Here is a 16,384-nt window from a genome sequence, read left to right on the forward strand (position 1 = left end):
AGAGAGTCTTAGATTTCTCCTTTCAGGGAAATTAGTTTGAACTTTGATCATTAGATGTGTTCTGCTTGAGATGAGAGCAGGGAATGGCTTCCTTTCTCTTTGTATCCCCAGTGTGTAGCCCAGGACTTTGCACATAATAAGGACTTAAATGCTTTCCCTTCATCACTGGGCAAGAGGAAGAGAATTTTTGATCAGAAGAGTGACCTGACAGTAGTGCAGAATAAGGAGAGATTCAAGACCTGATCTAGTTAATTCAGTCTAATAGAAATTTAAGTGCCTATTTACTCTGGTACTACATACTAGGTAATAAAAGATCCAGAGTCCAAAATGAAATAGTCCTTGCCTGTAAGAAGTTTAATTATACCAAGGAAGACATGTAGTCAGTGAAATTAGAGGGGGCTATAACATGTGTATTTACAGGTATTGAAATACAAGTTCATTTGAGGACAGAGAGACCACTAGCGATTGGGGAGATAAATAGAGGCTTCACCCAGAAAGTGGCTTCAGTGAAATGTTGGAGAAACTGGCAATGGTGTAATGGCAACATTTATTAAGTGCTTACTGTGTGCCAGATACTCTATGCTAAGTACTGAGGATACAAACATGAAGAATGATAGTCCCTGTTCTCAACAAGGTTATGATCTAATGGGGAAAGACCACATACAAAGGAAAGTTGAAGGGATTGGGGGAAGAGGCCTGGGAGCTCTCCTTCCTTGGAGGTTTGGGGAGGGGCTCTTTGACTCATCCAGTCTGGATGAGTTCTGATGAGGGGCCAGCATGGGAGCTCTTCAGCCTCCCAATATGATCAGGTTTCTGGAGTTCTGATGGAAAACTCTAAACGAATGTAGTCAGGTGGGAAAAGGAAGTGCATGAAAAAGCTAATAAATAAGCTAGATCAGCTGGCATGTGCAGTATGTATAGAAAATGATAATCCTGGAAAGGAAGGGGAGGGCCAAGTTGCAAAGGGCCTGGAATGCCAAGCTGAAGAGACATTTTTCCAGACAAGAGGAAGCTACTAAAGAATTTTGAATAGGGGAAAGGATTTTTGTTTTTATCTGTGGATTTTTAATTTGATCTCCTTTTAGTTTTTCAATTTGCATGCCCAAATCATTGTCTTCCCTCTGATTTGTTGATATATGCACTCAGGGATATAAATTTTCCCCTGAGTACTGTTTTGACTGCATCCCATAGATTTTGAATGTTGTTTCCTCATTGTTAATTTTTATTTGCCTCTCCATGTACCCTTACTAATTATAATTTTTATTGCATTATGATCGGAAAAAGTTGCATTTATTATTTTTGCATTTGTTTGCAATGTTTTTGTTACCTAGAACATAGTCTTTGTGAATCTACCATGTGCTGCTGAAAAGGTGTATTCCTTTTTGTACGTATTTATTTTTCTCCATATATTTATTAACTTATTTTTTCGAAGATTTCATTCATGTCTCTTCTTTCTTTATTTTTTGGTTTAATTTATCTAGATCTGATAGAGGAAGGTTCAGGTCTCCCACTAGTATAGTTTTACTATCTTATTTCCTCTTTAAGTTCCAATAGTTTCTCCTTTAAAATCTGGATGCTATACCATTTGGTGCATACATGTTGGTTACTGCTATTTCTTCATTTCTTCCATGTCTATACTGCCTTTTGTCAGGATGTAATTACCTTCCCTATCTCTTTTAATCAGATCTGTTTTTACTTTGGCTTTGTCGGATATCATGATTGTGAATCCTGCCTTATTTTTCTCAGTTGATGCCCAATAAATTTTGCTCTAGTCTATTACCTTTGCCCTTTGTGTGTCTTCCTGCCTCATGAGTGTTTCTTGTAGACAGTTTATGGCAGGGTTTTGGTTTCTAATCTACTCTATCTTCTTCCATTTTATGGGTGAGTTCATCCCATTCACATTCAGAGTTATGATTACCACCAGTGTAGTCCATTATTTTGATTTCCTCTTTTATTCCTGCCCTTTCTTCTTTCATTATTTCCTTCTATACCAGTGTTTTTCTTTTAATCAGTCCCCCTTATTCTCTACCTGGGAAGTTGCTAATCCAGGTGGAACAGCTTGGACAGAGTGCTGGGCTCAGGAAGATCCGAGTTCAAATCCAATATTAGATGCTTATTAGGTTTGTGACCATAAGTCACTTAACCTGTCAATTTCCCCAGTTGTAAAATGAGGATAATAGTAACCGCACCTTCTAGGGTGTGAGGATCAAATGAAATAATATTTACAATGTTTAGAACAGTCTCTGGCACATAATAAATTCTTATAGATAAGGAAAGATTAAAGATGAAAGGGCATAATTGTGGGGGCAAATTTTGAGAGGATAATGGAATCAAGGGCACAGATAGAGGGATAACATCAAGGAACAAGATCACATGTTTTATCCAAAGCTGGAGCAAGGAGAGTTGTGGATGTGTTGTGGAAGGCTTTGAAATATATGGTAAAGAAGATTCAGCTAATTTAGAATGATCTCAGTTTTCTTAGTAATGTTGGAGCTTAAGCTTTCCTAGGAAGGGGAGTTGGAGTAATGAAGTGGGAGGCCTTGAGGATAGAAGAGACATTTAGGAATATCTTCAGGAGAGTATGAGAAGAAATTAGATAAAAGCAAAAGGATTACAGCAATGAGGGCCAAATTGAGATTAGATAGCACAAATTTGTAGTGGATCTGGCAGTATCTTTGTGAGACTTTTTTTGTGTATTTGAAATTACTCAAGTAGGAGTAGAGAAAGTAAATAGTTAAGGATAACACAAATTTGGATTTGGCAAGATGGCAGCAGCAAATAGGATGAAATAGCACTGGACAGAGTATAATGTATGACTGAACTTAGTAACCATATTCATAATTGTGAATTGTGAAAGTGAAATCAAAGATTGGTATTAGAACGAGAGAACAGGCAGAGAGAGGGTCTAGAATTCATCGTGAAAATAAAGATACATCAGGGGAAATGAGGCAGAAGTCACAAAGGAAGGATATGTTATAATTAAAATGGTTGTGGTCATAAAATGTGGTGATTAAAAGAGTTAAAAATGATATAAATTATGATAGATATAAGAGTGGGTGAGTAAATTGTGACCGCGGGAAATATGTTTTCACTAGTGTCTTGGTTTTTTAATCTAATATAAGGTGGTTGCCAGGGAAATATTCCCAATTATTCAATATACCCAAGTCAACTGGGTTTTATAGAGATTTTAATTAATAATACAATGAATAATTAAAGGAAAGAGAGAAAAAGGAAATAAGTATGAAGGGCCTTAAGCCAACCAACATGGCCTAGACCTGAGTCTTAAGAGAGAGATCAGTCATTCAGGCTTTTATCACTCACCACAAGGTTTGTCTTAAGCAAGGATGTCTGGGGAACAGGGTCTCCCCAGAGGGAGTTCCAGCCAGAGTCAGCCTCCCAAGGGACTTCTTCTCAAGAGATCTTCAAAGGGCCTCCTCCAATAGGATCTATCTCCAAGGATTCTATCTCCCAGCCTCAAGAGATTCCTTTTATTATATAGGGGTTTTTTCCCTATGTCACCTCCCCTAAGTTCTTCCATCTACCAATCACCGTAGATGTTTTCTAAAAGACAGCCCATCTGAATTCCAGCTAAGTCAACTAATCCCCTGAGTAAGTCTGAACCAGAGAAAACACAGCTGAGTCGACTAATTCCATTAAGAGAAAACCTGCCTGACCTTTATAGGTACCTAGCATCCCATTGTATCAATTCTAAAAACAGTCATGGCTCAAAGAACTCCTTGCCTTATTCTAAGCATGGGTCCAAGTACTTTCATTGTTTAGCAAGGAGTTTTCTCCCCTAAAGCAGTCTTAAGTACGGGTGGAGTAGAGGTCCTCCCATTTCTGATCCTGGCGAGTTCTTACATCAAAATGGGGAATGTTTCCAGTAGGGAATTTGTTCCAATGGAGGATTCCTCAATGTGGAAATTTTTAACATTCACAAGTCTGAGAAATTTCAAGATTTACAATCCTCCCTGATGATCATTGGGAGACTAGTCTCCCATTGATCATTTAACATAATCAATTTGTAATCCTAAATGCACTTCTAACTATAGATATACACGATATTCAATTTTTCTAAGAGGAATTAGAATAGTGAGGGAGGAAATAGAAAAGAAAAGAAAGCAAAACCAATGTTTTGCTAGGCGCATTGACAGAAAGCCAAATTAGGGGCAGTCCCGTTTGGCATAAATGTGTACATTTACAACAAATGTTCAATCAACGTTCAGTTCAATCTATCATATTCAAAGTTCATTCTTGATCTTCTTGATAAAGTGTAGGTTTTCCGGCATCTTTCTGCAACAGTTCATTCTCTGGATATAAAAGTTTCAAGCTTCTTTTTTTGAAGATCTTTTCTCAAACAAAATCAAAATCTTGATTTTTTATAAAAGTACAATCTTAAACAAAAAATCAAAATTCTTGGATTTTTATAAAAATACAATCTCAAACAAAAAAAATTCAAAAATTCTTAGATTTTAAATTAAAATACAATCCCTCCTGAAGTAGGTGTTAAAAAATATCAAATTTAGCTCAGAATGCAATGTTCAGTTATGGGGGTGTATGAGTCAATTATCAAAAGAAAAGAAAAAACAATCAAAAACATAAGGGAAAAAAAATTCAAAATAGGCCCTTGTATAAGTCCAATATAAAGTAGTTTCTATCCCACAAGTCTGTAGGACAGAATGCAGTAATATTTCACTTAGCCATTTGCAGCCAAGACTACAGGAAGTTGCCATAATATAAGAAGAAAAGTAACTAGAATTCTATTTTGATGGGGAAGTGTCATTCCCTCATCTGACTTTTTTGTCATTCTCAGGGATATAGGGAGCCAGCATGATAGTCAAACTTTGTACTTGTATGAGTACTTCACAAAGAGTGTAGATACAAGGAAGTCCTACGACTTAACATATGTCAAGCATCGCAACCTTGAGTCTCACATTAGTATTTCTTGTGTGCTCTTTTTGGCACTATTCAGGTTAAGTCTGTTCTCCTTATTTTTATCCCATTTTCTGGAATCAGATACAAACATTAATCACAGTCCTATAATATTTTATCAATAAATGGCAGGTTCCCATAGTTTAAAGCTTTTGCATTGACATTATAGCAAGAATATATATATATAAATTTGTATTACTGCAGAAAAACATTAATATTAATTTATGTGTACCTTTAGTACAAGAAATGAGAAAAAATCAAATATTCTAATCAAAAATAAAAGAAAAGCAATAATAAAAATGAGGAAAAAATCAGTAATTCAATGTGTTCTCGAAAAAACAGCATCCATTTGTCTATGGATTATTATCTCCAATTCATATGACAGGATAGAGTCAATCAGTCTCAGCAGAAGATGCTTTCTTCACATGTGAGCAGTGAATCCAAGAGTCCTTTTCTCCAATCTTTATAGATGTTGTAGTAGTTAACAATATTTGGAATGGTCCTTCCCACGAAGGCTGAGTTGCTCCAGTACGCTTGAAATTCTTAATATAAACTTTATCTCCTAGGTTCTGGTCATGCAGAGAAAAGTCTAGTGGTCCGGCTTGTACTGCAGCTCCGGATTCATGAAGTTCATGTAGTTTGTGCTGTAACTCCTGTATATAGGAAGCAATAGTAGTATCTCCCCCTAATAGTGAGGTATATGCAGGGGGAAAAGGTTTAGCCTGTATAGGCGGATGTCCAAAAAGCATCTCAAATGGTGAGATGTGTAGGTCTCCTCTAGGCCTGCTTCTACGATAAAATAGGGCCAAAGGGAGAATTTCAGGCCATTTTAAATGTGTCTCAGTGCATAATTTTCCAATCATAGTTTTAAGTTCTTTATTCATCCTCTCAACTTGGCCTGAACTCTGGGGATGATATGGAACATAGAATTTTGGAGTTATCCCCAAACAAGTATATATCTGATTTAGAACAGAATCAGTAAAATGACTTTCTCTATCGGAATCAATATGTGCTGGCAGGCCAAAATGAGGAATAAATCCCCAACATTCACATACCATCATTTGTTTGGTCATGCCCCAGTAAATGATCATCCACTTTATTTCCAGTTCTTTGCTTCAACAAAAAGTGCTGTTATAAATATTTTTGTACATGTAGGCAATTTCTTTCCTTCCATTGTAGATATTTTGGGTATATATAAACTTTTAGAAGTGGAGTAATTAGGTCAAAGGTTATTCAAAATATACTGACTTTCTGACTATTTCCAAAGACTTTGCATAATGGTTGGACCAATTCACATCTTCATAAGCAGTGTTCCTGTTCTCTTGCAGGCCATCCAACAGATGTCATTTTCCTTTTTTTATCCTCTTTGCGGATCTGATGGTAGAACCTCACTGATGTTTTATTTTGTATTTCTCTTTATTACTGATTAGCAACATTTTTTCTCTGGTTCTTGATAGCTTGCATTTCTTCTTTTGAAAGCTGCCTGTTCATATTCTTTATCTGCTAGAGAATGTCTTTTATTCTTACATATTTATATCAGTTCCTAATGTATCTTAGATATATATTTATAAATACATTTTTAAATATGTCACTTTTATCAGAGAAATTTGTTGTAAAGGTTTTTTCCCCAAACTGTTTCCCTTCTAATTCTAACTGCATTGGTTTTATTGGTACAAAAGCTTTTCACTTTTTTGTAATCAAAATTTTCCATTATATATTTATGGTCATCTATATTTTGTTTGGTTATTTTCTTGTAAAGTTAAAGTTATATTGGAAAACATCATTGGAAATTGGGTTATGGTTCCTGGTCTAATTATGTGTTTATTAAATATTATCTCAAATCTTTAAAATGTTTAAACACACATTTTTCTTTAGTTTTCTTTGTTGGTGTTTATTACCTTCATTACTTTGATAGATCTGTGATCTCTTTCCAGCAGCACAGATTATAGTCCATTCATACCCTCTCATCCTGTAAGCTTCTTGCTCTTGTCCTCTAGTCAGTCCTTTGTGGAGAGAGGGAATTGAGGGAGGGTTCGTTTTCTCATTGTGCTCTTGTCATGGTGAGAAAGTGAAGCTAAAATTCTTCAGGAGAAAAAAATCCTGAAATACCTATTTCTTGCAAACCAAATCTTGAATATTTTCCCTTTCATTTTCTTCCTCTTTGCTCTTTTTCTTTTCCTAAAGTTGTTCTGTAAATTTACAGTTAGTATTTTAATATATATATATATATATATATACACATATATTAGATACATTCATATATACATCTGAATATATGTATAATTTTTTCTTAGATGTTAAATTTTTCTCTGAATGCCATTCCTTGTAACTTTAGACTAACTTTCACATTTTATTATGCTTCATATTTAACTTTAAGTTTATCTTGTATTAATGAAAACTTGAGTCTGTGGGCATTTAATAAAATGTTTCTGAAGTTCTCATAAAATTTATTCAAAATGTTTCAAAATTGCTCTTACATGCTCTTAAAAGTTGTCAATTTTGAATACTACTTTCTTTTAGTACTCTTCCATTATATTTTGGTTTTTGTAGTGTAAAGAATGATCTCAGTAGCCATTTGGCTCTTTAAAAACCACTTAGCATATAATAATCTATAAGTGGCTTTTGTGTATATGACTCATGTGAGGGGTATGTGTTTAATTATTATTACCTCAGTGTGCCATTTGCAATATAATCATGGAAATAGCAGATGTGGACATGAGAAACCTGTTCTTTCTTAAGCATTTAATAAATTCAGTGTCTTTCATGTACAAACTGTTCTTTAGTTTTATTATAGATGCCAAAACTTTTTTCTTGTATAAAAATATATTGCCTATTATTTAGAACCTGTTTCATGCTAACTTAAAGAATATAAGATTGTTCTTTGTCAAATTAGACAAATTATTAGTTAAATTCCTAATTGGAAATCTTTTTATAGTTAGCTTTTCAGTATTTAAAAACTGATTATTTCATTTCTGTGTCAGTGTAGGGTCTTCCTTCTCTTGATGTTTGTTCATTTGTATATTCTTTAGAAATTGAAGAAAAGGAAAAGACAGTTGTTGAATATATAAATTTTATTATTCTGTAGTAGCCTCCCCCCAAAATAGAGTAGAGGAGTTTAAATGAAATGTCCAGGATAATTTTAAAAAATCAAATTTTAATTTACGCTATTATTGCAGAATGAGAGATTTCAAATTTAATATTGGTTTTGGGGAAATCTTTTAAGAGCCCTAGAGCAAAGATCCCTAACCTGGCATCCATGAAATTTTAAAAAATATTTTGATAACTATTTCAGTATAATGGATTTCCTTTGTGATCTTATGTAGTTTATTTTGTGCATTTAAAATAAAGCATTATTCTCTAAAGTCATCTAATTTTATTGGATTGTCAAAAGGGGTACCTACTACATAAAAAGTTTAGAACCCAAAGCCTCTAGGGAAAGCCCACATAAAGTAGAGAATTTCTGGGTCATGGACAAGAATCATACAAAAAATTATACAAATCCAATGCTATGAATTATTAGGACTGACTTTATTTTTGGTTACCAAAGAGGCAAGAAACATTGCCCAAAAGGGTGGTTGAATTGCTTGGAAAGTTGAAGTATTTGCCATATATTATTATGGGCATTACCTTTTAACAAATGCCCTTGTATTTGAAAAAAAAAAAAACATCTTTTGTAAATCATGTGCCCTCCTAATTTTACCAGTATACTCCTTGACTCATGTCTACTCCTAATCCAGGGTCACAGAGTAAGTTGATAAAAGATTCAGATAACTCCAGTTTCATGAATCCTTTAAGGCTCTTGACTGCTAAGGTTGTAGCTTTTCTTTTCCTCACTGTCTTAACTTGCCAATCATGGAAAAATGAAGTTTAAGATGGTAAATCTTGACCTGACGCCCTTTGCTCCCAAAGCTTTACACATCAGTTCCTCTCAAAGAATTTTTAAAATGTGTATTTTACATAGAGAGCCATAACATTTCCTTAACATTTTTAGATAACCAAATGACTATTGCCCTTCTAATTTTCAGACATCTGTATGATCATTGATTTTCTTTTTCTTCATTAAACTTAATCTAGTTCCTATCCTCCTCAGTTTATAGATGAGGAGATTATATAATGCTAAGAGCTTGTTTCTTGCCCAAGGTTAAAAAGTCAGAGCCCAAGAGATTTCTTTTCTGTCCCTTGTGCTTGACCAAACCACAGGGCTCTGTGATCTTTGACATGGTTCTACACACGAGAAATCTGAAAGATTATTTGGAGAGTGCTTGAGTTAAAACTTGTGTTGTGGGGCAGCTTTAGCATTTTTAGGTATATCAGGTTTATTAAAATAATGATACCAATCAGTTAAAGTAGCTTTTAAGCTATTTCTCTTTACCAAGTAAATTTAAAAACATTTAAAATTGCTTTCCCCCTAGCATTCATTGAATATATAAATTGTCTCCTTTAACTACAATTTGCTTTACAGAGAGATGACTCAACTTAAACTTTGATTGGTCTTTCAAACCAGTTTTTCTTTCCTATTTGTATATACTTAAATAATTCCTCAGCTCTGTTTTATTTTTTTTACTCCCTGGACGGTTACCCTCCAAACTAACTTATTTTACCCAGAAACTAGAATTGGGTAGAATGTTATTTCCCATTTTTAGGTGAAAAGACATCCCCCTTCTCTCCAAATAAGAAGACATAGGCAGATCATACCTGTAGATTTATGTCTTCATGTCCTTCTTCCTTTTTTGAGGGGAACAGTATTGAAAAAAAAATTTCTTTAATTCATGAATTAGAAGCTTATAACATTAATACCCTTAGTTTGACAGATTCATGATTCCATTGGTGAGAATACTTCCTTCATTGATGTGGATTATAACCCCTCTGCTGTCTCATCTTGTGTGATTCCTTGCCTAGGGAAACTATTTGACACAGTGAAAGCCTTCTTGTTCTCAGGAGTACCCATGTACCCCTTAGACTTGACTAACTGTTGTCTCTCTTTCCTGTTACACAACCAACCCCCTCCTTTCCCAGATATACATGCACTCCATGCCTTCTATGCCATTCCCTACATGCAAGGCATTGTTGGTAGCATCCTGCAGCTTGCTAACTATAAGCAGTTACATCTACCATCTGTCTTTTCCATTGCCTTTTGAGTTATTTGTCATGTTAATTCTTCAGGACCTGGTGTTCCATGATTCAGAGCCATATGGCATTACCGGGCTGCTGTCAGTACCCAGCCTTAGGGTGGGAGAGACAGAGAATTATGATAAAAGGAATCATTTCTTAAAAATAAGATTTTATATGCATCCATGAAAAGAAATTCAGTTTCCTATTATTAAAATATACACTTAACATAGACATTTGTAAAACATTTGGTTTTATTGCTCATTTTTAGTGTTGATTAGTTTTATTGTAGTTAAAAACAGAGTTCTTGGGGAAAATTATTAGTACAGCATATTCAACAAGTACATTTAACAGTCTTATTGATTCTGTGGACTTGTGAATGTGAGAAAAAAAATTTTTAGTGAAACTGATAATACTATGGGATAATATCACAAGCTCAATTTTATGCCGAAAATAGATCTGAATATATTAAGAAGTTTGCTTTCAAGTACCTGAACTGTATTGAGGTTATTAGCTTTCTATAGATTAGGAATATATCTCCAAAGAAAAAAGCTTTGTTGTTTCATGGCTGAAAGATTCTTTGGCCTGTTACCAATTAATCACACAGATTAATAATTAGTCAATTCCTGAGATCCATTTCTTAAAATGAAGCTTGAAAATTAAACATTTGATTCTATTTGGCCCTTTACATCCAAAATGGGCTTTAAATATAACAATTTTAATATCATTTTATATGATTAAAATTTTTAGGATGCTGTTGTATTTAGAAAACACTTTGCTGCAAGTTACATCTCATTTTCTTCATTTGAAGGGAATTTTTTTTAACATTTGAAAATACAATTTAAGTGATTATTAGTAGGTAGGCTTATACTGTAAAAGACTAAGGGTACATAATTATTGATGACATATGAACTATTTTAAATCACTTTAGCTATAATTTGCTTAATTCTTTACTTTTCCACTTGGTTAAGATTTTCTTCCTAGAGAATCCTCCATTTTGATTTGCTAAAAGATTTCATATATAGAGCAGTGGTCTTCATAAGAATTTTCCTAAAGGATATAGCCATATGTATTTAATAGTACTGTATGGTATTTGCTCAAAGTGCATATGATTGTTCTTGTCTGAAGTTCCATGAAATTTATGTAATTTATTTAGTCTATGTACTTTGTTCTTGGGTACTTTTAAGTAAAATTTCATTATACAGTTAACAGATTAGTATGCATAGCATTGTCCTTCATTTCATTGAGATGTGCATTTTGCATTTTCTCTGTATTCAATGTATTATTGATTTGCTCAAGAGGTAAAAGCAGCATATGGTGATGTGATAATGTTGCCCCTTGACAAGCTTTTTTAGTCCTTTTTAAGAATTTGATTGTATGAGTTTTCTAGCCCAAGTTATTTTGATTCAGTTAGTGACGTGTTAGTGGCTTTAGTGTGCATAGTACTATATTAGGCATTGACAGAGGGATACAATAAACATAGAAAATATAATTCCTTACCCAAGAGAGTGTATTAACACCCAAAACTTGAAAATCACTACATTATTATGATCCAAGGAATGTGACATAAATTGAGTCCTTAGATGATGAGGAGTTGTAGGTAAGAGGAAGAGTCTGTGCCAGTTAGGATAAATCAGAGAAGACTTTTCAGCCATGTTTTAAAAAAAGGGTGAAGGACATGTTGGCCTAAGGAGCTTATTCTTCTACCATTGTTTTGTCTTTAGAATCAAAGACTCATAAGGTTTAGAACTACAATGGACCATGGAAATCATCTAGTCCAGGATTCTTTAACCTTTTTTGTTTAATAGACCATCTAGCAATATGGTAAAGCCAATGGACCACTTTTTGGAATGATAGCTTAAAATGTGTGACAAAATACATAGGATTATCCTAGAGATCATTGGTGTATTAGAATTCTGTTGTCAAAATATATTTTAAAAAAATCAAGTTTATGGACTCTAGGTTAAGTACCTCTGAACCTCACTCACTGGAAGCAGGTGAAATAGACAATGATGACCAGTACTGAAGAAGGAGGAGGGTTAGTAAGTATAGTTTTAGGAAGGCTAAATCCCATTATGGACTTTAAAAAAATTCTAAAGGCATCACAAAATATTTTCCTTGCATTGTATTGTATTGTAAGGGCTAGGGCAGAGGAACATTTCTAAAAAAGGGATAATTGAACTATTTGATGAGTAGTTATGAAAATTATAATAAAATGATAGGGAAAGCCAAATTATTGAACTACTGGCTTGTTTCTGTTTTCTCTGTCAAGGAAAAGTGACCTTTAGACTGAAAAAGTATAAAGCAAAAATGGGTAAGAGAAAATTGAAACCAGAGGCAAATAAAAGAAAAGCATCTCATTGGTCTGATTGAAGTCAGTTAGCTGAACCAGATGAAATCCATCTCAATGTACTAATATTTGTGGATGTGATTGTTGAACTTCAGTCTTTAATCTGTGAAGAATTCTAAAGAACATGAACATTGCCTTGGAAATTAAAACAGGAAATTATACCTTGATTATCAAAAAAGGTAATTAGATTGTCAAAAAAGGGATTCAATACTATAGGCCAGGAAGCTGACAAAATCTAGGTTGATTATTAAAGTCGATGGTTTTGTTAGCATTGAAAAGGAACTGCATGATTATAGTGAGTTATCATTCATCAGAGATTTGGCATGAATAGGGTTTTAGATTCCAAGAAGGTAGGGAATGCATCTTATTTCTCTTTTTTTATTTCTTCCAGTCTTTAGCAGTGTTTTGCTTTTAATAGATACTAATACATGGTTAATGAATGTATTAAAGGAACATTTATCTTCATGATATCCTTCTGGACAATGGATGTATAGACTAGAGAGTGGTAAAATTAGGTAGATTTAATACAACGTGAAGTGATAATAAGTTGATATTTACCTTAACATCTGAATGCTTGCAAAATATCCTATTTAGGTCTTTCAAAAGCTCTGTGAAGTAGTAGTATTAGATATTAGGATTCCTGTTTTTGCCTAGGTGGAAACTGAGGCTTAGAGAAGTTAATTGATCTTCCTATAGCCAGATGTAGATTTCTGACCCAGATTTTTCCCAACTCTTGAGTCTGCACCCTTGCTACCAGACAGCAGTCCATTTCTCACCCTGGGGTGCTGTCCCAGGTTCTAGGTCCTGTTTTTGGTTAGTAGGCGGAGGATATAAGAATGCTTATCCTATTTGTGGATGTTGGGAAGCTGGAAGGACTCAATGATATGGTTGATAATGGGATATGAATCTGACAATATCTCAGCAGACTTTAATAATGGTCCATATCTAATGAGTCTTAAATAGTTTAATAGTGTTTATTAAAGCACTCAGTTTAAAAAAAAATTATGTCTTTCAAAGGATGGACTCCTGATTAGAGAGCAATAGTTCTGATGAAAAAGATCTTTATTATTTTTTTGAAACTGCAAGTCCTTTGTAAACGAATAATGGTGATAACGGCAGCCAAAAAGACAGACACTTTGAGGCTGTAATCCCAGCTGAGATGGCCATCTTGGTTGGACCTCCAGGTCTAGCCTATACATTTTAGGAAGGAACTGGTTAAGCAGGGGCTTGTCTAGGCTGTTGGGGGATGGCAGAAGGATCTGAAGAACTTTACTGGAGAAAAGAGGAGAAACTTGGACATACCATAATAGTGTTCACATGCTTGAAAGATCTGGCATATGGTAGAGGGACTCTTCTTTTTTGTTCAGCCCCAGAAAACACAAGGGGATAGAAGTTATAGACAGGCAGACTTTTGGCTCTTCCTTACAGTTTGAACTCTATAAAAATGTTATCACATGCCTCATTAAGTAATGAAATCTTCATTTCAGGAGATATTCAAGCACAGGCTTGATGATTTTCAATCATCTATTAAATCTCTATTAAAAGGCAGGGCCTATTGCAGTAAATGAGTTGAAGCTCAGAAGCTAGGGTGGAATGATCAGCTGTAATAAAGTAGATATAGTATCAATATTAATTTTTTAGGCAAGAACTCTGCGACTTAAAGAGATGGAATGATTTGCCTGTGATCACATAGTTTTAGGAAGTGGTAGCATTAGAATTTGAACCCGACTTGCTATGCTGCTTCTCTGTCTTGTTCCATAATAAAGTATGAACCATGTGCTTTCTGAACCCTGGGGAGTGTGTGTGTGTGTGTGTGGGGGGGAGGGATAGTGGTCATTACTACCATGAGGAAAAGGAAAGCTTTGTGGAAGGACTCATACTACCTCACAGTTGGAGCTTTTGGAAAACAGCATTGAATTGGGCTTTAAAGGATGGATAAGAATTTAGTAATTCAAGAGCAAAAGGGAAGGTGCTGCAACAACAGGGAACCCTAAAGGCCTGAGATGAGTAAGGACAGGGGACAGAGTGCATTGAGGAAAATAACCTGAGAGGAAGCTAGAGACAAAGTGTAGCTGCACTTCTGAAAGTGATTTGGTGCCTAGGGGTTATCCCAGGTGGACTGTACTAAGGGATTCCAAAGTTCCTTTCCAACTCCAAGGCTCTATGGTTTTATGTAGTCCCTTCATACTTCTTATCTCTTTTACAGCACTTTTTTAGCACTCTACTTTTTGTGATTATTATTAATGAAGTATTTCCCTCTTTTCCTCTGTTATCTTGTAAGCTCCTTGAGAGTTGAGACAGAGACTTAACCATTAAATACAATATTTCCTGGGAAGGCTCCTGTTACAGAACCAGAATAGTGACTGTCAAGTGCCCAACCCCAGGGGTATCCAGTTCTTGCCTGCTAATTGATCAGTATCTATGTGTATGTGTCCATATAGACATTTATCTGTATTCACAAAATGCTATATATATGCTTGCATCTCCATAAAACATTTTCTCTTTTGTTTTTAATAGTCCATTCGACAATTGAAGTACTCCCTGTTTAAGAAATCTCTCCTGGGCAGCGTGTCTGATAATGGAGTAGTAACTCTCTGGGATGTAAATAGTCAGAGTGCATACCATAACTTTGATTGTAGCCACAAAGCTCCAGCCTCAGGAATAGCTTTTTCTCCTGTCAATGACATGCTACTTGTAACTATAGGCTTGGATAAAAGAATCGTTCTTTATGATACTGCAAGTAAGATGTAAGTGATTCACTATTTTCTTAATTTAATAATGAATAAATATTACTCCATAATACAGTATGTATTTGTGGCTTGTACAAAATCTAGAGAAAATTTCAGCAGCATCAAAGATGTTAAGCAGATGGTTTGAAACAAGATAGGGTTTTTTTTTCTTCTTTTATAGAGGACATTCCAAAATTCAGAAGGTTTTTTCAGTGATATTGTTCTTTTTGACTGTGTATGATGGATGATGCAGTGTTTGAAAAGAAACTCTATGGTGAAATAGTAGCTTATTATTTTAAGCTTGCAAAATTATCTTACAAAATGGATATTCTTCACAATAGAGGAACCAAATATGTAAAACTAAAAACAGTATTCACTTTATTTTAATAACAGTAGGAAGAACTACAACCTTGGTGTTACAGAATTTGCCTCATGTTGGTTCTCTACTGTTAAGGACCATCTTGTCCTGAACTCTAATCTGGTCTGATGCTGGTCTTCTTTAAACTTTTATTATAGAAAGATAGAGCCTCTGGCTATGTAACTCATGCAGAAAAAGATAATGTTACAAGTAGTGGTAGGAAAGGCCCCAGCTGGCACCTCCTGCCCCAATGCTCAGTTTTTCATTGCTACTACTTTTATAGCTTTCTGAATATTCATTATTAAGACTCAATTAGGTAAGTCCTTGACTACAAAAACTCACATTTGATGGGGCATCACAAATTATAATGTCCTTTGTTACCTCAGTTCAGGGCCTCTATATTCATGCTAAATGTATCTACTTCTGTTATGCTATGATGTATTAGGATAAGCCTGTTATCTTTCCAGATTCTTTTCCTCCTTCCATCCTGATTGGCTTAGTCTTAGGTATGGGAATTAGAAGCTTTACCTTTTGTAGTTTGTTGCTTTGGCACAAGACTTTGTTTCCCAGACCCTTCAGAAAGGGTCACAGCTGTCTTTGCTGTGGGTGGAAAGACAGAGCAATAATGAAGGGAAAAGAATGCTGCTTAAAAGTTCCAAATTTAGGGGCTACAGGATTTGGGAGAGAGCACAGGACAAGGTAGGGGAGGCAGACGCACAGCATCTGCCAATTTGGTACATTTGTTTAGGTACTCTCATTTGGTTCTTTCTGTAACTGGTTTAATATAGAAACTCAACAAAGACATGGGTAATGATGTGAGGTAAATATTTTTGTATAAAAACACATGCATTTAACAAGAAAATAGAATAAGAATTGTCTTTTATACATAAGACTGTGTGCCCTATA

General features: G+C 34.7%; 1 protein-coding gene across 8 annotated transcripts in view; it reads left to right on the forward strand.

Moving 5' to 3' along the window:
* Positions 1-16,384, forward strand: part of NEDD1 (NEDD1 gamma-tubulin ring complex targeting factor) — a 63,841-nt gene that overhangs the window by 22,413 nt on the left and 25,044 nt on the right. For all 8 annotated transcript variants that reach the window (XM_007503249.3, XM_007503247.3, XM_007503250.3 and 5 more), the window contains exon 6: positions 14,909-15,138. In XM_007503249.3, coding sequence (XP_007503311.1) covers positions 14,909-15,138 — 230 coding nt within the window. The remainder of the gene's footprint in view (positions 1-14,908; positions 15,139-16,384) is intronic.

Source organism: Monodelphis domestica, chromosome 5 (genome assembly GCF_027887165.1).
Source record: "Monodelphis domestica isolate mMonDom1 chromosome 5, mMonDom1.pri, whole genome shotgun sequence".
NCBI lineage: Eukaryota > Metazoa > Chordata > Mammalia > Didelphimorphia > Didelphidae > Monodelphis > Monodelphis domestica.